The following is a 27,821-nucleotide window of genomic DNA, read 5'->3' as shown; positions in this document are numbered from 1 at the left end:
CATGGGCAAATGTTTAAGGTAGTGGCGTGAACATTTTTTTCTAAAGGAAGGTGGTGGAAAACTTGTGGAGGTGAAAAATAGGGAAATCCATGTCTTCTCAGTTTTATTTTTAAGTGGGACTTTTACCCTCCTTATTCACTTTTTCACGCTTATAGCTTCAAGTTACATATATCTTCCATGTTCCAACCAAGACTCACATAAAAGAAACATACATGAAATATGTATCAGTCGTATTAATTGATACCAACACTATGATACAGCATGAATTAAAAATCTCGGATTTGAACAATTTGTTCAACTGTGTCCAACCATGTCAACTTTAATATTTTTCCAGTTTCTGCTAAAAATTCTCTGCCATACTCTTCAATATTAAAAGGAGGAGGTTTTATATAAGAGGACAGAGCAAATTTTTCAGGAACAAAGGCAACATTTTCTCTAATTGACCTATAGTTTTACCCGCAAAATGGAACTACCTATTACAGATCTGATCATTACCCTATAAATGCTCCGCTCCTAGTCATTAAGTTCATCTGAAATTTTAGAGAGAGGAATAGCCAAAAACCTGTTAATGGCCTATATGCAGCTTCCCTGAGTTGGACAGCTCATTCGGTTCAGTGAGATTTTAATAAACAGATAAAGAACCTTACAATTTAAATAAAAGGATATTTTAAAAAAAAATTCTTGGTATGTTTTTCCCTGTACAAAATTTTACCAATTTTTGTTGGGAAGGGGAAATATTCAAAGATATAGGTTTTATATTGCAGATTTATAAATTTTAATTAAAATATTCCCGGATTTTTTTTTATCAAGAAGAATTAGATTTGAGAAGTGTAAGTAATTCATCATTTTAAACTTGATGTAAGTTTTATAGTGTGTTATTTTACAAATCTTTATATCTACTAGCAAGGACAAATACGACCAAAAGTAGCTAAGTTGTTAAAATTTTAAGCTAAACAATTTGGAAACTATTAACTTAAGATGGAGTCTTTTTTTCTAATAATAGTCGACATCCTGACAACATTACATATAGAAAGACAAAAGGACCGACAGACAGATGCCAACACTTATAGAGTATCTTAGCTATTACAAATGATGAAAGAAACATATCTATACATTTTAACATTTATTCCATTAAATTTTATCTACTAAAGGTAAATTTTGTTATTAAAGCTATAATAGTTATTCATCGCATCGCATTATAGACATATTTCCGCGGAAAGTAAAATGAAACTTTATAAGATTAATTCCAGTTTTGTTAGAACTAAAGTGCCAAAGGCCTGGGCTAACAGATCCTTTATTTTACTCCTAGTAGAAAATTGTCTATACGATACGACACATGATTTTTCAGTATGGCTAAGAACCGGATCTAATCCAGTGAATTTTCAGGCCATACTGGAATGATAATTAGTTGAGTCTAGTCTAGAATACATCAAATAAAAACAGGTATAGTATAGCCAGAGAGGAAAGGGATGCATCTGAAAAAAGTGTCCCCTTGATTTAATCAAAGATAAGAAATATTCTTCCTATGATTAAAAACGAATTCGTTTTTATTTCGATCTAAATTCCTCTAAATTAAAATGTTTCTTGGATTTTATTATTTTATGTTTATTTGAACATCTTGGTAAATTCAGTTGTACAATCTCTTTCATCACTGGGTATAATCAACATTTAAGGGTTAACATTGTAACAGGGGTTAATTCAAACAAAGTGGTTTCAGATACAAGTACTAAATAAATTCTTATTTATTAACAAAAAATAATCAATTTTAAAGCTTAAAGATACAATTGGTTTTGATTGCTTGATAGATTATTTGGATTTGAAGAAAAAAAATCGATTTTAAGTTTCTAGCCATTATCTTTACTGCATTTTATTCAAAATCACGCTTTACTGTTCCATTTTTGAAGCCTATCAAAGTAATAAAAACTATGATTCTCCAAAACGTCAAAACCAACAAAATAAAAGTAATAACATATAGAAAAGCATCGCTAATGAAAATATGAATAAATATTATGACTGGTTAGACATCACAGATATTAGAAACAAGATTATAAAGGTATTGCTTATCAAATTAAACTGTTAGTTATCTTCCTACCTTTGGACGTTCACTTTCTTGTTCAATATTTCAATTACTTTACTGACTAATAGAAATTCCAATACCTTAAAAAAGTTAGGTTAGGTTAATAAATTTTTACATTTGGTTTAATAATAAGATAAATCATAATTTATTAAAACAAAATAATGTTTTAATTAAATAAGAATGGAACCCTATTCTACACATTTAACAATTATTTGTGCATGTTTACATCAATGAATTGAACAATTTGACTAAAATTTGGTCATTTATACCAAAGTAAAGATAAATATTAAGTTATGGTTTGAATTAAAATTCAATAATTTCATAGATTTTCAACAATGCATTAATATTTAATGTCGATTTTTTTGAGTTACATGCATGTTTGCTTCAATAAATTAGTTGTTCTTTCATCATTCAAAATTAGGAAACATTTTCAAATGTTAATTATGTTTATGATGGATAATATTGCTCTTGTTTTATCTTTACTTTGCTATAAACACACAGTTATCACTAAAACCACAAAGATTATTTTAAAATTTGGCGAGCTGACTTTACACGCGCGCCCGCGCGTTATTACGTGCTTCTTAGGCGCTTGTAGATCACAGGTGCACATTTCTGAGATGTTTTGGTTCACAGGGACTCTCACACCGGTTACATTTCCTTTCACGGGCCTACAAATAGTTTAATCTATAAATAATGAAAACTTGTAACAAAGAAGAATATATTTTAATTATTTGTAAACAACTTAAAAGAGAAGGGGGATATCCCCGGGGAAAATGAAAGATACTAATCGAAGTAGATAGGGGGGGTATTTTGGTTTATTGAGGAGCTTCACTACTAGAAATAATACACATTCAGTATTATATTTAATTCCAATTATCAAATGCCATTCAAATGTCAAAATTATATTAATTATATAGTTAAGAATCAACTCATTGCAAAATGTTGAAATTAATACATTTTTTTAACTAACCAAAGGGGGATGGTGGTGGAATTTGCAACATTTTGTTAGTTGAGATCATTTTTGTTTTAGGTCTGTTTTAAAACAGAAATACATCCGCCTCCCCCCCCCCCCCTCCACCCCACTCCAGGAATAACAATGACAGCAGTGTTCATAAGTAGCGCAGCACGAAATTATAATTTTATGAAAATTAATTTGTACACTCACCAATTGTTTAAACCAGCAAGATTTGCATTGAACATGCCAACACTGTATAGAGACAATAACTTCCGGACCATGCTTCTACATTTAAAAATTAAATGAGTTTGAATAATAATGTGGCTTTAAAACCGGTTTGAATAAATTTAAAGACAAAATAAATTTTCTTTGGTGCTAAATCTATGGTTTTTTTTACCCTATATCTGTATCATTTCTAGACTTTACACCACATATTTTTTATTTTTCCCTTCCATCTTTCAAATAATAAGTTGCAGGAATAAGGTATAACCTACAAGCGAAATAAATCTAAAATAATATTTGGGGGGCAAATGTAGATGTTGTCAATTTTACGATGTGTTGCCCCCCAACGACAGCTGTAAAACAAGTATAGGTTTCGTGATTTTTTTCCGAATTAATTTCGTTATTGGTAGAGGCTGAATAAGTTGTCTTGCTTTCTGCTGTGCAGGCATGTAATTTGCTTACCTTACAAGTTGGACACAGCTTCTCCTTCACTGATGACTCATCATTATTGGAAGATTCTTTTTCAGCAATATCATCATCATCATTATTTTCACCTTCCTCTTCCTTGATACTATCATTCTCCTTGATATCATTATCAGATTTAACAGATCCATTCATCTCAGTATCATTGTTATCATTATCATCAGCGATTATGCTTTCATCAGGTTGTGCTTTGGAGTTTTCAATGTTCATGAAATTTATAATGTCTTCTTCTGTAAACTGAACGTCTCCATAACCTAAACAAGAATAATTATATCAGAAGTTAAATTTTTTTGTATGGGATGAAAATATAAATGTTTGGAATTATAATTTGTAGTTTTAAAAAAGGACAGTAGACTGTTTTACAGAAATAAATTTAGATGATACATTAGATTATGACTAATTTAATAGTTTTCACTTCAGACAGACAAAACAAGAAGCAAATAAATTGTTTCTAAGTTAGTGAATTTTTCTAACCTGCAGCTTTTTCTTCTTTGACAATTGATTTGACTTGATTTTCCTCATCTTCCCCCACAATATCAACATTATCATCCGGAGTATCTTCAGGACCTCGTGTGTCTTCCATTTCCTTGAAAAAAATGAATATATTGTTGGAATCGATATATTATCATTTGGATGTTGCGCCATATATTCATTAGACTGGCCCAAAAAAACATGAATTTTTATATCTTTACCATATCAATTTGCAGATACCTTGAAGTTGTTACCGGCTCAAATGTAGACCTTTTAGTGAAAACTAGACCTCTCTACAATGAGAATTGATCTCGAAATTTCAATCTTAAGCTTTTTATCATAAACTTCATATTTTTATGATTTTAACAAGAAATAATTAAAGAACTGCCAACCTAAAACAATGTAACAAGAGTTCAAATATGAAGCAATTATAAAAAGTAGGCAGAACTGCCATATCTGCCGAATAATTCCGAAAAACGTCTAAAAACATTGTTTTATTTAAATTGATAATTTGTGTAAGAAATTGAACTAAAACAGTATCTATTAGTCTTATGAGAAGAGAAATGATGAAAAACCCTAAAAAATATACATTTTAAAGACATAAAATAGGGAAAAGTGTCATAAATAGATTTCATGGCTCAACAGACATTGTCGCTAATAAAGAGACAATTTATTTAAATAAAAAATTAAATGAAGGTAAAAAAATATGTAATATACTTATTCTCATACTTAATTTTTTAAAAAAAGCATACTAATAAAAAAATTAATATTGCAAAAAATAATTTGATTGTTTTTTATTAAACTAGGAATAAAGAGTAAGGCTTATCTTAAATTATTTTTCTTCAATGATTTCGCAGTATGAATTGGCTTTCCCAAATTATTGTAATTGTACATAAATAAATTTTTATACTTTCTTTCTTCATATGTTTATTCCTGGTGATTTTAATATTTTATTTCAATGTTTGTAAACAAACAGACAGAAAATTTGATGTATTGCTTTATATCTGGTGTAAGGCTATATTAATTGGGGAAGAAAGAATGATTTATAAAAATGCATTTGACGAGATAGCGATAGATTTTTTCTTAAAATCAATTATAGGGCTAAAATCTACAAACAATACATAACCTATTTTTACATTCCGCACATTGAAAAGCGATGTAGACCTTCATTTGGGCCACACTAATATTCATGTACTCTAATAAAGTGATTATCGCAGCTGGCTAAGCTAACGATACCCCCATCCACTCTCTTTATCTTATCCCCTCCCCTTCTACTGACCAATAGATAAGGTCCAGGTTAGCAACCTAAATGACGACAAATTTTAACCTGTCAATATATCAACGTATATTCTATATGAATTATTGTAAGCTAAAAATATTTTTGGTTAAATGAAATTAATCTTTAGCTGGTTTACCCATAAATTTGTAGATTATGTTAGTTTTCGAATTTAATTTAAAGAATTTTATGCTCTCAGATTATGAACCTATCAATATTTAAGAGTATCAATGAAATATTTATTTAATTGGTAAAACAAGTAATATTATTTCTGTTATGTTTAACATATTCTGTGGCGATTTGCGAAACAATATTTTTATCCAGTGCAGTGGTTGCCCCATTGTACACTGTCAAAAATCAAAAAATGATATTACCTCCTCCATTCGTTTTCCAACTTTTCTAGCAATCTTGACTCTAATTCTGCTCTGACGATTACGTTGGATTCTTTGGTAGCTCTAGATAATATTTTTTTTTATGTTTTTATAATGCTTATATAAAAGTATCAGGATATCAGTGAGTTTGTCTGTTTGTTTGTACCCAAGGATGTCACTAACCGCAGAACCGATGTGGTCCTGGGAAGGTTTATAGCTGTTTTTGTGGAGGGTACCCCTAACCTCCCAAGAAAAATCGTCCCTTTTTTACTTTTGAAAGTTAAAAATTGGAGAGGTCACCCCCCACTTTAAGTGTTCTGGAGGCCCCTAGGGGCGTAGCCGCTAGTTACGTATAAAATAATATGTTATTTACATGTCTTGCGTTTTAGTAGGTCATTTTGTCAGATAAAATTCATCAAAGATAGAAAAGGAAACTAAAGGTAAAACTGAAGAAAGACCTTTCGAAAGATAAAACTAAATTGAAAAAGGTCCATTGATAATTCACTATTTTTTTGTCTTGTATCTAACAGATTAGCAGCTACTGATAATAATCATTCTTGTTTTATTTTAGACATTCAAGAGGCTTCAAGTTAAAGTTTTTGTTGGACCATTCCAAATTTCTTGAAAATAAGTAAAATTTAAGTTGAAACTTGTTTTGAAATGCTAGACTGAAACAAAATTAAGTCTTGTAAGTGTTGTTGAGAATAAGAAAGATTGATAAATCAAATGCTCCTATTACAACTCTTTTCTTACAAAACTTTAATCTTAGGGTGTATGTATATTTCAGGAATAAAGGACTAATCATATATCATTTTTAATGTTTTTTGTTGTCTGTCTCTTCGTTCTATAGAATATCTTCTAAAAGAAATACATTATACTTCCGAGGGAAGCTTAATATGTGTATATCACATGTTTATAGATCTATGTCTTTCGTGGGTTGACAGCTACCTCTTGCCCCATTCACCTCCCCCCTTTTTTGGTCAAATAAAGAGGTAGAAGGTCAGTTTTTGTGTCTGTCTGTCTGTTTGTATGTACCAAAAGATCTCTTAGCTGCTTAAACGAATAGTCTCTTCATTTATTTATGGAAATTGTTCAGTTTTTCCCACTACGAAATTCCTTTATCCCTGGTAAGTAAACACCACCACTCAAATGTTAAAGTTCATTTATCAAAGGTAATTCAAATATAATCTTTCTAAATAATACATTTCAAAGTTAAGTAATGATTTTTTTTATTGCTTGGCTTCTCAGCAGTTAGTATATTTAGATTTATACATTTTTATTATTAAAACTTTAAAGTTATTTGTCTTTTATGGATTTCTAAACTTTCCTAATATGTGTTTATACTCTGTTAATACTATTCATCTATAAAAGCTATATTCAAGGTCTCGGCAGCTGCGCTTCAGCCACTGTAATCCTCAGGGAAATAAACCTTTTATATTCAAAATCAGCTGTAAGTCTAAACCTGATCAAAATATGGCAATCCCTATTTTCAAAAAAAATAACCATCCAAACGGGTTGAAATTTAAGGCTTAGTAGCGTCTGGCGCGCGGGGCTGCCGAGCCCTTATTTTTATTAGTATTAACTAACCTCCCATCTAGTTCTGGGGGCTTGTTCCATGTTCTGACTGTAAGAATATCTAAACAAAATCAATGAATTAATTACAATAATTCCTTTTCCTTTTTAAATTTTCCTAGTTACTTAAAAAAAGAATGACTAATACACATAGAGAACACAATTCTTTAATAAATAATTAATATTTTTTAAGTCTTGCTGCTTTGCAGTGTATTAGTCATTGTTTGATGAAAATAGAATAATTTTAAATTGGTACCTTGAAACTTTGGAAGTTTGAACATCTTTGACTAGGCCTAGTGTTAATTTGCTCAGATAATCAACCTCCTAAAAAGTAAATTTAGTATTATTGCAAATGTAAAGGGAATAGGACATCTATTAATTGTAGATTTTTAGTTCAAAGTATATTTTTAAGATGGCGTACTATGTACAATAAGTTTATGTATATAGTTCAAAATTTTGCCAAAAGATGGCGTTATGTAACCTGTATATAATGAGATTCAATTTCGCTTGGTTCTATTCCCGTACCACAGATGGGACAACACAACAAGCCAGCTGACATTCGCAGTCCTAAAATATAATTTGATAAAAACTTATTCTTTTAATTTTTTTAAAACTTCAAATCCTTAAAAAGAACATGTCTTGTTATAACTTTTTCTAAAACTTTGTTTCAATACCTTGATTTTTAAAATACCAATTATATTTTATAGGGCTTGTTTAGCTTTGCACCATATAAAGTCTCATACTTAAAATATTTTTAAAGATTTTAACCAATGAAAACAATAATTAAACGTGATAATTTATTTTCTCGTATTCATTCAAATCCGGTGGATAGGAACCGGTTCTCATCCATACGAAAAAACTATGTCTAGCATCGTATTATATCCAGCTTTCTACGAATATCCGCGGAAAGCCGTTTATAATACGATGCGAGAAATAACTATTATTTCGCTTCACATTTCTTCACTTCAAAATTAATGAATTAATTTACTCGAGCCAACATAGTTTTTTAATTACCAGGCCTTATAATAGCATAATAGCAACCAAAATGCGGTTTAGCAATGATTTATTTTTAAGGATCAGACTGCACAAGAATTTGAGACTGTAAAAAAGAGAAACCTGATCAAATGTTATCACCGCAAATGATGATCATATCATCATCATATAAATAAACCACTCACACACACACACACACACACACACACATCATAGTTTTATATAATTTTAATAGCGAAGCTATTCTATATGTATAATTGTCTGTCTGTGTGTCCTTCTGCCTGTCCTTTATTTTGCCTGTAAGGCTGTTGTTCGATATTTAATACTATAATGAAATTCACGTTGAATAAGGCAGGTACGTGCACAGATATTAGGCTAGGTTAAAGCTAAGAATGTACAAAAATGTGGATAAAACGTGTTTAATCTCCCCCCCCCCAAAAAAAAAAAAATACTTATGATTTTACCACCCCAACCTCCCTAAAAATTTTAATCTTATTTGGATGGGGGTACAACTGACAACCCATGAGCTATGAGTGGTTTGATTTAATGATTACAAGGCTTTAGATGTAAAAATGTCATAATATACTATTTTAAACTGAGCTAAATTATTTGTTCAAAGTGCAATAAAATCTGAATTTTATATTTGGCTAGACATGAACTAATAAAATCTAACACATATACACAAACAACCTTGTCTAGATATTTACAAATAAAGTTGTTAGATTAGAAACTTAAATGATTATCTAAAATATAACAATAAAGGGGGTGCGAAAAAAATGCGGACTTTTTAAAAATTTAAATTGCGCGGCTTGTGTTAATAGTGGAAAAATCGTATGCACACCGTTAGAACCGCTATGAACTCTAGTTTTTGGAAATATAAAAACAATTCCTGTGCTATGAATACTAGTATAAATAGAGAGCTACGTGGTAAAATATCCTGCTGACCACAGAAATGATTGAGTTCTCTATCTTAAAGATCTTCAATCTTTTTTATTTTTTTATTCACATATTAAAGATGCACCTATAGGGACGCAGCATTAAAAAATGGATTAAGTTTTAATAAGTCTCTATAAATGTAGCTTTATTATATAAATAAGTCCACATCTATTTATTTTTAAAAGTCTTTATATGTTTATTGATGCACCATACCCATGGTCCTCCCCTTACCACTTCAAAATTCCGGCAATTTTTCTCAAAGCCTATCGAGTCTACTAATCCCCCATTCTTCCTTATTTAAAAAAAAATAATTATCTTAGGGTAAGTTGGGTATTGGATATCCCATATGGGTTATTGCAACATAGAATCCAATTTTTTCATTTTCTCAAAAAAATGTTTAGATGGGGGGGGGGGGATCAAGATTCGATCTGAGGAAAAGTAGAAAACTTTGTTGGCAAGACCACAGTATAATTCAGTATTTTAGTATTTCAGACTCAAATAAAGATATCATTTTGATTGTAGTGTTACTTCTTTATTAACATCTTTTTTCCAGTCTGTATTCAAGGTTATTTAAGGTCTAAGACAAAGGACCATAAATTAATTTATATCTTCAAATATGAAAGAATTACCCCCTTTTTTAGATTAAAATTATTGTTTAAAAAGTTGGGACGCTGCAAATATAAACCCACCATATTGAACCTAGTAATAGTGTCTAACTTTTTATCTTTGTGACGTAACAAAAATTCATGTCTTTTTTAGGGGTTTCCTTTCCCACCTCCCCTCTCATCCTTCAATTTTTGTTACTTCAAAGATAAAAAAATAGACACTATTACTAGGTTCACCATATTGATCAAATGCTTTATTAAAATCAAGGAATTTCCGATGTGAAATAACCATTGATCCTTGTTTGACTTCTAAATTATCCACATTGTGTTTGCGCTGAAATGATTTGTTCTATTTGTATTGTGTTATTTGTATTATTATGTATCATACTTTTAAATATGTTTATTCTGTCATTCTAATATATCTATCAGGGATAAATGATAGTTAATGTTACACATTTGATCAAAATTCTGCAGACAATTAACCTTTTGATTGCACGACATTTTTCCAATAGATCTAACTTGGTTCTGACTTTTTATGGCAACTGTCACAAGCGCCTGATATATAGAAGAATTAACTAATTGTGACCTTTTTATTTGTGCTGTGACTCAAACCCATTCCCTCAACCCTGATTGTATTTCCTTATTTGTCTGGAGACACCTGCTTCTAGTTTTATATTTGCACAATTTTATTTATTCTATTCCCTTTATATTTATCTATCTATCAGTAAGTTTTTATGTCTCTCTTTACTTTCTAAATGCGGAGCTTCTCTCAAAGTCATTCCTCCCATTTCTTTTACATTTGTTAAATTTTGGACTAACTTTTGTAGCTAAAGGTTCAAATCCAGTGAAATACAGATATATTTTGGCACTTATCAAAGCTTTCTAAAATAATTGAAATATGCTATCTATTCCCTATGATAATTATTACATAATCTAATAATCAATTAATATAAATCAAAGGTTAATAACATACCAATGATTGTATCTAATCATAATTTAATTCAATTAAGCTGATATGTGAACATCTAGTCGCTTCACCCCTTGCTTATATGGATATCTTTATTCAAAAAATAAAATGGTCAAAACCATAATTTGAAACTTTATGAAGAATTCGATATAGGCATTATTTGTGAGATCTTAATGATCTGACAAAGAAAAACCTTACTTCTTTATATCATTGAACTATTAGAATGAATATATTTTAGGTTTAAAACTTTTATTTTAATCTAAACAAAAACATTTGCCAAGAAATCAATTCTTAGTGAAAAAAAGCAATAGCAAAAAAGTATTTTCAATAATTAAAATTAAAATGTGAATATATCCTAAAACATTGTAAACTAAAAGACATAGTAAACAAATAAAGAGTAGCTGCACTATTAAAATTGTAAACTAAAAAAAACATCTATCTAAATGTATTGTGTACGGATCGACAAATTGAATACAAATGTTTAAATGCTTTAATTTACAGAATATACTGCCAAAATTTAGCCCAGGAGTTGGGGGATACATTAAAATCAATAAATTGTACACCATAAATATTTTAACAGCATTACTGCTTTTCAAAACCTTGTCTGTCTGTCTGTAATGCTCTTTGTATCATATAGAGCATTTACATTTGTTTGTTTAAGTAAAAAAAATCATATATAAGTCTAAAAGTTGATATTGAAAATGTTAGGCTTCTTTATTTAGCTCCAAAAATAATAATTCATCTGTTAATATTTGATAAAACATATGACATAGCCTTTCCTTCAGCCCTGACATTCCCCTCCAAATATTGAAATATAAAAGAGCAATTAGAAACAACTTTTCACATAGATTTACGACTTGAAACAAATTTGATTATTTTCTAAGTAATAGTTTGATAGTGTACAAATTATACGCTTTTATTCATGAGCTACACAGTTTTTTTTCTGTCGAGGATATAAAATTCTAAAATTATACAACTGTTCCAATAGTTTAAAAGATTTAAAAGTTTGCTTTTAGTCAATTTATTATGAGCTTAAATTCTTGTTGTATTTGCTTTGTTTTTTTTTGTAGCAAAGCTACTATACAAAACTGACTTTAGCTAGCCTTCCACATTGTATTACAAAATCATGTCTATGGAAAGTGATACTAAATTATCTGCTATATATAAAAAAAACTTAATTTCATTTATTTCACATCATTTAACGTGCGAAAGGGAGATGTCAAAAACCACTTTAAATTAAAATAAGTAAGTCAAGCCTTCCCTTCTTTCAACCCCTCAAGAAATACTACTCCCGTCTAGCAAACCCCAGTGCACGCCACTAGTTATCATTCTATTGTACAAATTAGATGTAAATGACTATATAATCCGAAAATTGATTTTTTTAAAAAAAAGATGGAGGTTGTATAGTTTTTCTTTTTTGTTCAAATCTACATAAATATAAACGTCCATTTGTTGAGATAAAAGTAAAGAAATTTAAGGATAAAGATTTAAAAGGCTGTAAGATTTATTATATCTCTTTTATGCTAAATATTCGGTCACAGTAAGGGATTTATATGTTATAATATACATAATATTTCCTTCTCCCTCCCTCTCTAGCTACATATCTCTTTCTTTAAAATGTTATGAATATATATTGCCTATTTTGTAGGCTATTTGAAACAGTTGCCTAATGCTTAAGATTCTAGTCGTAGCTCTGATAACATAAAATAAATCTGATAAATATTTAATAACTTACATATTAAGTTCACAAGATAACATTTTTAACAAGAAAATGTGTGTTATTTTTTAGGAAAAATTTAAAGTCCTTCATTCTTGTAACCTTTCATATTCTTCTTATACAAAAAAATTTGAACAAAACTGTTCAAGGTTTGGTGAGAAGAAAAGAAAATAATTAAAAATAAAAACAAATAATGTTTTGCTTCAATATAAAAGTATAAACTAAAAAAAGAGATATGAAATTAACATTTTTGGCATGAAAATGAAAAACAAAGTACTTCGTTGGATCAATCTATTCTATCATATAAAGGTTTTTTGTCGGTTAAAATGTTGCCAATCACTGAACCGTTCTCCAACTGAGCTTTACTTAGATCTTAAAATGATTTTAGTCTATTATATTTTCAAATTAAAGTCCGAGGACTTTATAGGTTATTTTACAGCCTTCCATGACCCACCCCTCACCCTCAAACCTCAAGTGCTTTATAAGGCATCTAGGGGAGTAGCCGCTAGTTATACCTATAATTTTTTTTCTGTCAAAATCCTGATACCCTCTGAACCAAACGAGTTATCACGTAGCTGGATAAAGTGTCTAAGAAAATCAGCCTTATAACGTTATAAAAATGCGGGATTATCCATCTCTTTTTTAGGGGTATCTTTCCCACTTCTCCTCTCCTATCCCTCATTTTTATGACGTCACGTTGCTGATTTTTTAGACACTTTGTCCAGCTACCTCCCAATCTAGATGGTAGGGGCATAGCCTATAGATGATAATAAAAGGGTATGAGAATCTATTCTAAACAATCTATTTGTCTCAGGTCAGAAAAAAGAATAAAATTTTTATAATTTAAAAAGTCACAGTATGGTTCCAACTTTGATTTACAGCTAAACATTCAGCAAAATATCATATAATATATATTACAAAATTTAAAGGGACAATCATAACCTTTTAAAAGTATGATTGTTCTTTTATATTATAGAAAATAAAATTCTTTAAAAAGTATGTTTTTCTATAATGTAAAAGGTTTCTGAACGTCCCAGGTTTTAAAGTTTTGAATTGTTAATCTAGTCGAGTTGCTTGTTTCAAGAAATCAATTCTTATTTCATGAGATAGTCTTAGGTCAATGCAAGAACGTTCTATTTTTTTATCTGAAGGGTAGTGGGGAATGGAGTATCGTTTTTTTAGGGGGTAAAAACCCAGAATAATATGTTTTTTAGGGGGGGGGGGGGGGTTACTATTCTTCTTTACCCCTTTGACATACTTGGGCAAAACCTGCTTCCTAACCCTATATTAAAAAGCTCAAAAGTAGTATATTAAAATAGAAAATGTCAACCAAAATGTCCGTCAAAAGTTAAATATCTCAACAACTGTTTAATCAATAAGTAAAAAAATAAATAGATGAGTGACCTTTTATGTTGACTGTAGGTCCAAAAGGTTATAAGTATACACATTTGAATATTAAAAGATTTATATGCATTATACAAGTTTCTTCAGTAAACTTTAAATTTTGAAACAAAGTATTTTTAAGGTTAAATGTACCCTTTATAAATTGGATACAAAAGAGGAGCTTTTAAATTTTTTGACAGTTTCACATGATTAAATTTTAAAAATCTAAATATTCTAAAAAACATATTAAATAGACCTTGTATTTTTTTCTTAATTTGGATTACATTGATCAAAATAGTTTTGTTTATAAAAAGGAAAAATGTTTTAAATCTACATAGGATTAATCTAATTTAAACAATTTATTGAGCAAGAAAATGGTTGTATGTAAATTGAAAAAAGAAAATGTAAAAAAGTGTGTAAATTTTGATTAAAACATTTTGTTAGAATGTATTTCATATTTGCAGCCATAGATGGGTAAATAAATTACTTTAAAAACAAATTATTTTTAAAAAAACTGGCATTATTTTAAATATTGTTTCAATAAATACTTTTAGGATTTAGATTAGCCTACGTATGTTTTTTATACAATTATCATAGAACAAACGGTTTTACTGTTACTGTGTCAGACGCGTGTTATTCTATAAATCAGTAGAATAAATACTTTGTTACATTAATGATATTAACTTGTACTTTAGGTACTTGAATGCAAAAAAATCTTCATAATTTAAAGTCACTAAAAAAGCCAGTGGTATCAACCAGGAACTTAGCAAAGAAAAGTTATGTTTCGAATTGTATTATAGAGAGCTTTCCGCGGATATCAAAATGAAATGATAAGATTAAAACCAGTTTTGTTATTTTTATATTCGCGGAAAATTGTCAGCAATACAAAGCTATACATGATTTTTCAGTTTGGCTAATTGAACCGGTTCAAGTTCAGCGGATATTAATCAGGATCGAAGCCATACTGGAAAATATTTTTTTTCTGGTTCAGTTTTACCAGTTACTTTCACCTAGATATAAAGTATAATGTGTTGCTGTCATATTCAAATGTTTAATAATTTGAATGTGTAAGTTATGTTCTCTGAATCTTTATAAAATTATTACTAAACAGAGTTGAAACAATTTTCCCCGCATTTTTCAACATATTACTTTCATTATTTACATATAGCAATATTTTTGAAATTGAAAATTTAATCATTTATTTATAAGAATTTGATTTAATTTTCCAGAATCATAAAAATAACATTTCAGGAAAGGTTTCAAATTCAAATCAGTTTAGTTGTTTTACTTTTTCTCAGGTGACAGTTAACCTAAAAATATTCAGAAAGCTCTGTAAAAAATATCTTAAAACAACTTTAAATACAATTGTTATTAGGACCTGTAACAATTTCTGAAATTTTAGGATCATTTCCAATTAAATAAGAATTTCGTCCTATTTTTAGTTTATTGCAAAATGAAACTATAAATGTCGTCTTACTTTTAGTTTGTTGTTCTCTGTCCTCCTCCTCTGATCTTGAATCATTGAAACAAATATTAGATTCTGTATTACTGTTCTCATCTCCTGATCATGAGTCACAAGTCAGCATTTATAAAGTAGCGAATATACTCTATACTAGGTTCTAGAAATAAGGTATAGCCAAAAAGCGAAATAAATCTAAAATAATGATTGGGGGGGGGGGGGAGCAGATAAAAGGGTGCTCAATTTTAAGTCAAAGTGTTGCCCCAACGTATAGGTTTCATAATTCTTGTTCGAATTAATTTCATGTTGATAAAAGCTGACTTGGTTCTTTTATCCTTACAGCTATTAAGGAAACGTGATTTTCTCGGCTGCTACTAATGATAACCGGATAAAGTATAGTGTTAAGATTTCTCTAAATCTTTAAGCATCTGATTTATAATTTGCTTTTGCTATCCATTCGTCAAATTTTTAACTATTCAAACAGCCTAATTTTGTCTGCCTTGTTATCTTAATTGAATATTGAAAATAGCTAGTTATTTTGATAAAAATATTGACTTTCCTTTATTAAATGGAGCAGGAGACACTTTGGATAGAGGAGATGGCGATGAACGAGAGGAAGATGGGGATAAATGGGGAAACAAATTTTGTCCAGGGGAGAATAATGACGATGGAGACACTTTTTCTCTGAAAAAAATATATCAAACTTAATTTTGGACATCAAATATTCCATTATGTAACTGCCATTGTTTTTCCTGTGAATATCAAGTTAAATTAGTTTACCCATCTCTGGTTTGCTAATTGTACTCCTGTTACACATCATCAGAACCTTTTTAATATCATTGTAAACTTTCCATTACAAAATGTTTTCTTCCTGTTAATTTATAAAAGTTTGCAATAACAGCTTGCTATTCAGCTACGAACTATATTTTTATAGCATTATATTAAAGACAGCTTTTCGCGAATAGTAAGTCAATAATTAAAATATCAATACCAATTTTGTACAAAACTATATAAATATAATGATTGTCATTTTATCATTCGTAGAAAATGTCTTTGATGTATGTTCAGTATGGCTTATAACCGGTTCTATTTAAGTGGATATTATTAGGTTTCGAAGCTATACTGGGACAAAAAGTTACCTGGAAGCTGGTGGCTGGAAAGCGGAGGGGAAAGACTTGTAGATACTGTTGTCAGTCTGGAGGGAGGAAAACATGGGTCTGAATGCCCCAGCAGAGGCCAGGGAGTGCGACAGAAACCCGTTATTCTGCATGTGGGACAACAGGGGCAGGTGGGGGAACCCGTCAGGGCGGACCAGATTCCCCAGGCTGGCAGGGGTCAGACCTCCGCCAGCAGCCAACTCACTCAGGTCGGCTCCCTAAACAAATAATTATTTGATTCATATTAAATATTAAATTATTATTTTCATCTACAATTTCATAGTTAAATACATATAAATATATGGTTTACGACTGTCCATTGAAATCTTGCTTTCCTCTGAACCAATTAAGTTCTCCATTTTACATAAAAACTCTGAGGTTTAAGGCTATAATTTAGATCCCACTCTCGACCCATTAAAATGCACATCCCCTAGATGTTATGGGCGCAATTTTGTATTAATAAATGGTTAAAATTTCCTTTATAAAGCTATATTTAACCTATGTCTTTTAAATATAAGACTGAATTCTAGCAAAGAAAAATATCTTTATAATACATTTTTGAAGGTATATTAATTTTTTCACAGGAAAAATAGGCTTAACGTGAGAAGAAAGGATTTTCAAACATTAAGGGGTTTAAGCTTCAATAACTAAATATTCACATATACTATTATACAATATACATTATTAAATACATAGTCATAAGAGATTTTCTATACAAGAAATATTATTTTTATTCTATTGAAAAGAGGTGTTTTTTCATTCTAACACCAAGAAAGAAATTTTTAGATTTACTCAGATTTTTCTACATATTCAAGTTTAAGGGCCCCACAGGAATATAATTCAGTCAGGATAGGACCCTTCCCCCTTTTTATCCTTTTAAATGGAAAGGAGGAAGGTTCAGTTGTCAAAAATTAAGTTTGAGGGAAAGCACCTATTATTGTTATATGTATTTCTTCTAGAAGTCATTGGCCCCCAGTTTAGGGTCAGAAAGTGCTAATGAGTTATTACTACTATCTTTAAAACCATACATGTAATTTTAGAAAGAATGTTTTTTTTATTATAAATAAACAGTAAAGGCAGAGAAACGTCACAAGGATACGTTGTTTTGTATAAACACAAACAGTATTTCATATAGAGAGTTGACTTTTACAATAAAACAAGTTTTAAAATGAAATACCAGCTGCAATACCTGTAATTTTAGTATCATAATTTTTCTATGACCATCGCTGCTTTTGAAAAAATCATTTTTGTTGGTATAAAAAGTTTAAAGTAAAATTAAATTGTGATATGAAGAAAAAATGAATGAAGTAAGACACGGCATTTCTTTTGTGTCACAAACTTTCTTTATGTGTCACTAATACAATTATCATCACAAATATAGGGATAAATTAATGGAAGAAAATAAAATTGTTGCAAAGTCAACATAAAATCATATTTTTCTTAACATAATTCATAAACATTTAAGCCTTGATACAGGATTTTTTTGTCTAAAAATATCTTAAAATAGTTAGATTATCAAAAAATGATATAAATTATAAAACATACTTCAATATAACCAAACGGCCGTAGATAAAAATACACTTTTTTCCACACATTCAAGGGGACCTATTACAGGGATATAAAGTTTGATATAAAAAGGGGCTATATGTGTTTTGATAGAGACAAATTTTATTTTTTAGCGGGATGTTTGTGTGCTTTTTATTTTTAGGTCAAAAAGTGTATTTTACATTAATTGATAGACCAACCAGGATCGGAAGGAAGGAGACATTGGACTGTAAATTAATCTATAGTTCCCAAAGTCTTATAAACACTTTCTCTTATTCGTTGTTTAAAAAACTTTAAGGCATTATATTGAATACTATTTATATAAATGAGCAGTTTACAAACTTTTCTATAAATAAATTTAATCTATTGAAGGCGCAATTTTCATTGGGGGTGTTTCGAATCATCTTCCATTTTCTTATCCTCTAAGATCTCTATAGACCAACGTATATTACATATGACGTATGTAAATTAGATTAGCTATCAAGAAAAAAATCTGTGTTGGTTATCTTGTATGAACTTTGGCATAATATGAAAATGTTAGAGAATGGAAGGGGGACAAATGGGAACATAAGGGGAGACATGAGGCCAAAACTTTTGCCTTTGTTGACCTCCCTATTGTGCATCAATATTGTAACAACGTGGATCTACAAGTAGTATAACATACAATGCGCACAAGTTAATTAAATGCCGCGCAATAGTAATATATGAGTTGATCATCTTATTACTCATTTGCATTGAGGGTTAAAGCTCATATAGAAACGTTATCATTGCATTTAGATTTTTATTATATTATTTTTAGGTTAGGTTAAGTTTGATTGTTTTGGAGTTAAGAGACTATAGATAGAGAATAGGCTAAAAAAATACTTAATGAAAAATCTTTCTACAGTAAAATTTAGTTTCTTTGAATAGCAAAGTTTAATTACAAGAGATTTATTGAATATTTTAATACACATTCTAACCCAGGTGGATAAAAGCGCATTTCTATTGGACAACTTGAAGCTAGACTTTGAATGATACTAAATAGGGTTTATTGTTAAATATAAAATTTAAGGATCATTATCCTTTATCCTTTAGTTGGTTCTCTCAATGGAATAAAATCTTTGTAACAGTCACATTTACCGCGCCAATATTAGGCATTAAACTGAATTAAATATGATGGGTTGGAGATACAAAAATTTAGCAAAAAATGCATATTTAAGCTTTGGATTTTTTTAAAACTAAAAAGTTTTTTTCGTGTTTTTTTTAGGTACTTTTTGAAAGAAATTTTAAATAACTAAAAAGTTATTGATATTAAAAGAGTTATTAAGAACCTAGTAATAGTGTCTAACTTTTTATATTTGTGAACGTAACAAAAATCTATCTCTTTTTTAGGGGTTTCCTTTCCCACCTCCCCTCTCATCCTTCGATTTTTGTTACGTCACAAAGATAAAAAGTTAGACACTATTACTAGGTTCAGTTATTAATTGATTTAATAAATAATTTGAGTTTACAGTTCTTCTCAAAAGAAATGATTTCAAGATGGGCTGAATCGTTCTAGTAGAGCTTATTTTGGATAGGTCAATGAGAGATTTCAAACTTTTTTTTTTGAGAATGGTACCTCAACTAAGAACTTCCGAGCTTTTGATTTCGAGGGGGGGGATAAGGAGTTTCAAAGGTAAGGGGGGGGGGGCTACCAAATGTATTTTTTTAAATTTTGAGAGGGAGAAAATGATAATTTCAAAGTTTGAGGGGGGTAGACACCCCTTTATCCCCACCCTTGGACGTCTATGCCTCAACTTCCCTTAAATAATAAAAAATGCAAGTTTGGTTCACCACAATTACACCATAAGACTACTGTTGAAGCCGCCAGTTGAACATATAAAGAATGATATCTTGTATGAAAGGCTTTATACTCGGCTAATCTTACTAAATTGTATTATGATCCCTTTTTAGACCTTTAGCTAATGGTTGTACAACTTGAAAGGATATTTCAATTCAGAAACCATTTCAAATTTTGTTAGAGTTAAACTTTATGACATTTTATTATATTCTTATTATGTCTCATTTCACATATTTTAATAAAAATACAATTTGAGAGTTGAATTGGAGGAATATTGTTTTTCCAGGGATGATTTCTTCTGGGAGGGTGGAGGTACCCTCCCATAAAATAGTTATTAACCTTCCGTGGACTTATGAGAAACTTATCTGTAAAGGAAAGTCTTATCGGTCGAAAGGTTAGCATGGTCTTAAGATTCACACAAGCAGACAAACACCCTGTTACTTTTATATAGGGATACTTTCAGTCCTAAATTCAAATCTAATTTATATACGATTTTAAAAGAAAGAAACAGGTTTAATTAAAAAGCTTTAATGATCATATGTATGGATCTACTAATAATTAAAATTGGTTTAGTATAAGCTCATTGATAATTAATATATTTGTATAAATAAAACCTGCATAAATTAAAACTACACTAATTTAGACAATTTGACAAAAACAAAACAGTTAACTGAACAAGATAATTATACACCTTAAATTTAGGTTTGTGCATAAAAAGTTTGAAGCTTGAAAGGTGTCTAATTAAGTGGTAATTTGTGCGCCCAGCGCGTTTGGTTAACAGTTTTTAAGTATAGGCACAATTAAATGAAACAAGACATAACATAAGGTGGAAAAATTAAACTCACAAAAAAGCAAAAACTAAAGAAAAGATACTTTAGTTTAAGAAGTAGTAGTGGTACTTTTATAAAATTATTTTTTTTTATAATTGAAAGTAAATTAATAGTAGATTGTTTGGATATAATGCATCTAAATCTATTATTGCTAATAAGAATGTCCTAAAGTAATAAATAATTATAAAAATTAAGAAACGTTTTTCAAGATATATTTAATCTTTTTATTCAAGCTATTATTTTTTCATTAATTTTATAGCAATAATTAAAATTAAATGATTAAATTTTGATTAAAACCTTAAAGTATGATTCCTTGACATAGGAGGCTGTTTAAATAGTGCATAATTAACTATCTCTCTCTTCACCTAATTAACCGTAAAGCAATTAAAAAAAGTAATAAAATAATTACCGCAAGTCCAAAGGGCCTAATCCTTGACATCAGTGCTTCATGGATGGACTGGTGAACACTCTGTTGCGGGGGGCTCTGCACCCCTGCGGGGCCACCACCACTGCTGCTGGTCACCCTGGGGAATAGTGGCAGGGCTGCTGTGGGGGCCCCCTCACCACCCCCTGTATACACTGTCCCAGGGTTCATAGATTTTTTTTTACTTATTAACAGTTGCCGCCAAAATGGCAGGTGTACTAAAAAGTCAAGCAGTTAAGAGTTGTGGGGGGAAAGGGGGTGGGGAGTTATAGCATAATTTGGCGGCAAATGATGGACTAAATGTATACACTATAGAGTAGTTAGTATACCAAGTACAGTAGACTCACAGTTACTAAGTCTCTACATACTCAGTTACTCTGTGTGTGTGTGTGTGTGTGTGGGATGCGCGGGAATGTATGGTGAATAAGTTAGGGCAAGGGGGGGATATATGGTAGAGTATAGAGTATAAATGAACCACTGTACTACTCTAACTCTGGATAGCTAGAGAGCTAGGGCTAGGCCTAGGAGACTAGAGCTAGCAGTGGAACTCAAGTATACCCGAGTTTAGTCACTCTCTATATAGACCCACTCACTACTCATATATTTAGCACACTCTCTCTCATTCTCCTTCCTTCTCTAACCAAGCTGAGTATCCTTAATAACTAAGTATGTGTGTGTGTGTGTGAGTTATCTACTGAAGCCACTATCTGTGTGTGGACTAGAACCACTGCAACCCAGTCAACTATTTCATAGCTAGGCACTACAACTCTCCCCCCCTACTCTCTCTCTCTGAGTGTTCACCAATGGTGTATGGCCTATTAAAGTTGATATTATGTCCTTTGCCGCTGCATCTTATTTGCGGTCTGGGAAGAGAGAAGCGCGCCAAACTAAACTAAAATGGCGGCGTCGTTTCTATTTCAGGCACTCCATAGATTTCAACTATGTGTGGACACAAACTTCATTTTATATGTATTATTAATTAGAGATAGCTTTACTAGAAAATAAAAAAGATAGCTTTTTCATTAAAGTAATTGAATTTTCTCAATATTTAGAAAATAAAAACTAAAAGACATCTTTCATTAGACAAATTTAATCTTGGGTATCAATATTGTAATGCATGTTAAACCCTTATAATCTATTTGAATGATATAATGATTAATGTTATTTGTTTAAATAATATGGGATTTAACTTATAGATAAAGATAAAAACCATAAAAATTAACCTTTAAGTATCCTTACTTTGCAGAATACTTTTGATGAAATCAGACTTTTTATAGCAAAACGTTTTATGAAGAGTAAAATCATTAAATTTTATTAAAATACAATATAGATAGAAAAAACTTCTTATTGATGTTTTATTTATGGAGAGGTGATGTGCTCGAATTTTGTCTTAATCCGTTCATATCCAAAGTTTTTTTTATGGTGCTACGTCGGGTGCATTAATATAGGGAATTCCTTGGCCCATAACAGACGTAATTCATAACTTCAAGGCTGTCAGACAAAGATAGTGTAAATAAAAAGGTTGGTTGACTAGATGGTAATGTTTAGTAAAAAAAGTAGAGGCTTTAAAATTTCTTGGATGTTACACCAGATTTTCAAAAAATAACTAAAATAACGATACCGCCCCTCCATCCCTTTGCCTCATACCCTGATAAATGAAACTGACCAATAAATAAGTTTCATGTTAGCAACCTAAATTTACGACAATTATAGGTATTAAATAAGGCATACTGAAATCCTTGTAAAAGGTTTCGTGATTATTTTAATACTAATCAATAGGAAATATTCAAATGAATAGATCATTTTACAACCTCGTCAGACTAAATTTTATTCAGGGATCGGAAGCCTCACGTAAGCCGCGCATAAGCCTCAGTTTTAAACCTGCTTGTGAGCAGAAAAAAAAATTTAAGAAAGAAGGATTGTCTGCTAAAGAGCCGTTTTATACATCCAGCTGAATTTTATAGTGATAAAATCACGATTTCACTGAGGCTTACACGCGGCTTACGTGAGGCTTCCGATCCCTGATTTTATTTAACTTTGTCTCGGTTCTCCCCAGGTTTTAGGCTATTTTAAGTCCTTTGTGTCCATTCATTTCTCTTTTAAGCTTAGATTTGATCATAAATACCCTTTCAAAGTGTCCTAATACATTAAGTGCCCTAAACTCATCCAAGTGGATTAATTGTGGATGGAGTTGACAAATATGCTGCGTCTCGTGTTAAACCAAGAGGCATTTTGTTGACATTCTTCTTTAAAATTGTTGGATATGTCAATTATTAAAAGTTGTCATAGTTGACATATTGAAAACATGTATTATTAGCCAACATAAATGATTTAGTTTATGATAGATATTTATCGCATCGAATTATGGAAAGCTTTCCACGGATAATACAAAGTAAAAGTAAAAGATTAAACCATTATTTAGCCCCTTTAGTCCTCCTGAGTCCCTAGTCGACAAAACTGGTTTTAATTTTAAAATTTTATTTTCATGTTCGTGGAAAATTACCTGTAATACAATGCTATACATGATTTTTCGGTTCTAATCCAGAGGATATCAATCGATTTCCAAGTCACACTGAAAACTAGTTTACAGGGTGACTTTATTCTAATAATTATATAATGACAATGGGGTTCGTGTTGATATAATTACAGCATAATAGTTTAACAGGGCTTGCAGTGCAGATGCAATATTTACACTACATAATGCAATAATAGAGGCTCTTTCAACAAATTACTTTCATAATAAATGACAAATTTAAAATCCTGGTTTAATCATGTTTTTTTTTTGTCATATCTATGTGGTTTTCCTTTTTTTAAGACTTTTTTAGAACCTCTATCATTGTTAGGTATAATTTATCGCAGGCGGTCAAAAATAGTTTGGAATCAGTACTTTTTGTTTTCTTCAAGTGTTTCGTATGGTCTTACCATACCGATTCTTTTTTTAATTCCTTACTATTCATTTTAAGTGATTAAAAAAAAAAAAAACGAAGCTTTTCTATGATTAAGGTCCTCCTGTCCTCTAATGGAAAGCTGTAATTATTAATCTAGGCATGCTAGAATAAATTCTATCGTTTTCAAATTTTGCATAATTATACCTGAATCCTCGAAATCAGGGAGGTAGTGAACATAGGGCTGTATATTACACTAGTCCTCAAAGATTTAGGATAACCTTTTCTTATTCGTTGGCATAACAGCTTTAGGGACTTTTATTTGATTGATTGGTTTATTAATGTGAGTGTCCAAACTTTCAACCACTTATTGTTATGTACAGAAGGGGAAATTTTGTGTATTATCATTGGGGATATACATCAATTTATCGGCCATTGTCCTATCCCTTTAGATCCCTGTCTCGAAACTCTCATCTTGAAGAATTTCTATATATACTTTGTAGCAATTTGTATTTAATGGTTACCCTTTTATGTTTGTTTAATGAGCAAAGATTTTGCCAAATGTTACTTTAGCGAGAGCAAGATATACGTACTGGGTGTCCACAAAATCTATTAAACTTTTTCAATAGCCTGTCTCATGAAAATAAGTAATTTTTTACAATTATTATATCAACATAAGACTAAAGCTATGATTGTATTTCTCATATATGTTAAAACTGAATTGTATAACATTTTTAAAAAGTAAATTTGGTTATAAAGACAAAAAAGTGAAAAAAATCACAGAGAGGGTAAAAAAAAAGTTAGGAAAATATAGAAGTCATTTTTTAGAGGTAAAAAAGAGATTATTGTCAATTAGAAATAGAAAGAGCATCTTTAATGTAACATTTGCGTTATACTGACAAACCGACACAGAATATATGTTTAATACCTTTGCTGTTAAAACAAAATGTAATCTTAATATTTTTTTTGTGGACACACTGTAAAGATAATTAACCTTTTTATCTTAACCACTATCTTCCAGTTATGTGATCATTACTACAAAATATGGGTTGATGAGTAATCCTACAAACTATAGCCATGTTATTCTAGGGTAATTAAGAATCTTATAGTAGTGCAGCTATAGTAAAAATATGAGTTGATGGGTAATCCTACAAACTATAGTCATGTTATTCTAGGGTAATTAAGAATCTTATAGTAGTGCAGCTATAGTAAAAATATGAGTTGATGGGTAATCCTACAAACTATAGCCATGTTATTCTAGGGTAATTAAGGATCTTATAGTAGTGCAGCTATAGTAAAAATATGAGTTGATGGGTAATCCTACAAACTATAGCCATGTTATTCTAGGGTAATTAAGGATCTTATAGTAGTGCAGCTATAGTAAAAATATGAGTTGATGGGTAATCCTACAAACTATAACCATGTTATTCTAGGGTAATTAAGGATCTTATAGTAGTGCAGACGTATTCAATTCATTAAGAACCTTAGTTGCCGAGCTACATCGTAGAAATATTGGTAAAATTTACTCAGCTTAAAATTGAGAGTCATAGATAAAGAAAGTAGCTAAATAAAACACTTAAAACCCATTTTAAAAGTTTTGAGTAAAGTCTACTTTTTATTCAATTGTAATATCCCTGTAATTTCCTACTATTTCCCTGCCTTGTATAGCATTATCCTTGCAATAAAGTAAGATTGTAAATGGTGTAAAAATAATCTCTCTGTTATCAATTAATCTGCCGACTTGAGTAAAAATCAGGCACTCACACTACCAGAGCCTTTGTAAACTAAAAGGTTTCGTGATTTAGATGATATTATAAAATTAAATAATTTACTTAACATTTAGCATAAATCGGCAGAACTTTTAAATTTTCTCTGATTTTTAAAGCCCAGTGCTTGCCAACGGCCCTTTACGGTTTTTTTTAACCACATATAACCTAACCAATGAACAAAAATTAGCATCTTGAAGACCTACCTGACTTCTCTATTTTAGGTAAGCTTCTCATAGCTTCAGTGATGGCTTAGGGGTATTATAATTTCAGATTTAAGTTTGGAATGGTTTTAAGCTATTTCTTAGCTCCTCTGGGCCCTTTGAATTAAAAGCCCTTAGATGTTGGGGGCGTAACCGCTAATATATTTTATAGTACTTAGACTTAACCTAATCATTTTCTTATGCTCCATTTGATAACTTAATTCTATTTCTCTTTCTTTCATTAGTTATTTCTTATTTCTGGCTTTATAATATAGAATTGTTAATACTTAGTGATAGTAGAATTAGATAAGCTCTTTTATTGGCCTGTAAATTGTTTGCTTTCAATGTGCCTCTTTCTGCCATTTCCCCATACCATTATAAAAGTAATAAATATAGAAGATTTAGAGGCAAAACAAGTTTGATACTCCAGACATTAAATCCTAAAACTATTAGAATTTAGGTTAGGTTAGGTTCGGTGATTGCCCCGCAGGGTTAAACAATTGACCCCGCAGAGTTAGAGCCCCCCGCAGGGGCTAGAAATAGGAGAAAAGCTACTGTAAAAATATGACGAAACACCTCTTAAGAGGAGTTGCCACGAAAGGGAATATACCTTAATATACTTAGACTAGGTTGAATATAATAAGATAAATATAGAAAAGATCAATGATTCCTCTATGATTCTTATATCTGTAAAAGGATAAACATAGAAAAGACTGTAAATCATAAAATAACAAAAAATTATGGTTTAGTCCTATATAATTCTTATATCTCTATTAGAATAGACTTAACTAGGCTGTAAATCATAGGACAAATAAAAAAAGATTATTTGTGCCTCTATTATTCTAATATCTCTATTAGAATAGACTTAACTAGGCTGTTAATCATAGGACAAATAAAAAAAGATTATTTGTGCCTCTATGATTCTAATATCTCTATTAGAATACACTTAACTAGGCTGTAAATCATAAGACACAACTATATTAATACAAATGTAGGTTTAATTTATTTTTCTTTTTCTTTTTAGAATATTTGATTTTTTATAGAAAAGAAAAAAAAAGGTTAAATTATAATTGTTTCAAGACATAGCTAGCATTGCATTTTGCTAAATTATTTGCAACCTTATTTTTATAAATTCGCAAATTACAACAAATTTAGAAATCTATTTTAACACTTTTTTCTTGATGCAAATTAATTTAAAGTGGTTCTTAATTAATGCATCTTCTGCAATGTGATTTTTAAATTGTTAGGAGTAAAACTATTATACAGTTATGTTTGTATGTCCATGGATTAGATTTTTATTTTTATCTTTAGTCTACCGCTTGCAAACAATTGACACAATAAAAACAGCACAGATAAACTAAACTACTCCATTGATAAATTTAAACAAAATATCTGTATATCTGGTTAGTGCCGTTGTGGACGGATGATAACAACTTAGAGCCAGAACTTTAAATTAGGTCCAAAGGCGCCAATATCCCATCAATTGCAGACAGTCCAACCTTTGATTACATGACTTTTTGTACAGAACTGTTCATGGTAAAGAGTTACGACTTTTTTGGGCCAAGGCATTTCCTCCTCCACTTTTGTGCATCTAACATAAAAGCAGTATGTACAGCTTTTGATGTCTTAATTATGACCATTTTTATACCTATCACATCCCCGACGACAAGCGGAATCGCTAGTGTTATTATGACACCAGTCTAGA

General features: G+C 30.3%; 2 protein-coding genes across 2 annotated transcripts; both read right to left on the bottom strand.

The window, feature by feature from the left end:
- Positions 1-1,110: 1,110 nt before the first annotated feature.
- LOC145314231 (uncharacterized) lies at positions 1,111-15,585 on the bottom strand. Its single transcript, XM_080154059.1, has 9 exons — positions 15,506-15,585; positions 7,909-7,994; positions 7,684-7,751; positions 7,443-7,491; positions 5,859-5,939; positions 4,212-4,323; positions 3,717-3,991; positions 3,243-3,317; positions 1,111-2,745 (listed from the first exon to the last, which is right to left on the bottom strand). Exons 2-9 carry the CDS (start codon positions 7,984-7,986, stop codon positions 2,674-2,676), a joined length of 810 nt encoding a protein of 269 aa, XP_080010185.1. The 5' UTR covers positions 7,987-7,994; positions 15,506-15,585; the 3' UTR covers positions 1,111-2,673.
- Positions 15,586-16,020: 435 nt separating this feature from the next.
- LOC145314891 (uncharacterized) lies at positions 16,021-21,616 on the bottom strand. The gene is made up of 3 exons (XM_080154967.1): positions 21,248-21,616; positions 16,627-16,862; positions 16,021-16,171 (listed from the first exon to the last, which is right to left on the bottom strand). The coding sequence occupies exons 1-3, from the start codon at positions 21,431-21,433 to the stop codon at positions 16,021-16,023; spliced, it is 573 nt and encodes a 190-aa protein (XP_080011093.1). The 5' UTR covers positions 21,434-21,616.
- Between the last annotated feature and the right edge of the window lie 6,205 nt (positions 21,617-27,821).

The sequence above is a fragment of the Acartia tonsa genome, chromosome 3 (assembly GCF_053477335.1).
Source record: "Acartia tonsa isolate MP-2025a chromosome 3, ASM5347733v1, whole genome shotgun sequence".
In the NCBI taxonomy this organism is placed as follows: domain Eukaryota; kingdom Metazoa; phylum Arthropoda; class Copepoda; order Calanoida; family Acartiidae; genus Acartia; species Acartia tonsa.
The sequence above is the reverse complement of the archived record's forward strand: the minus strand, read 5'-3'. Positions and strand labels throughout refer to the sequence as shown.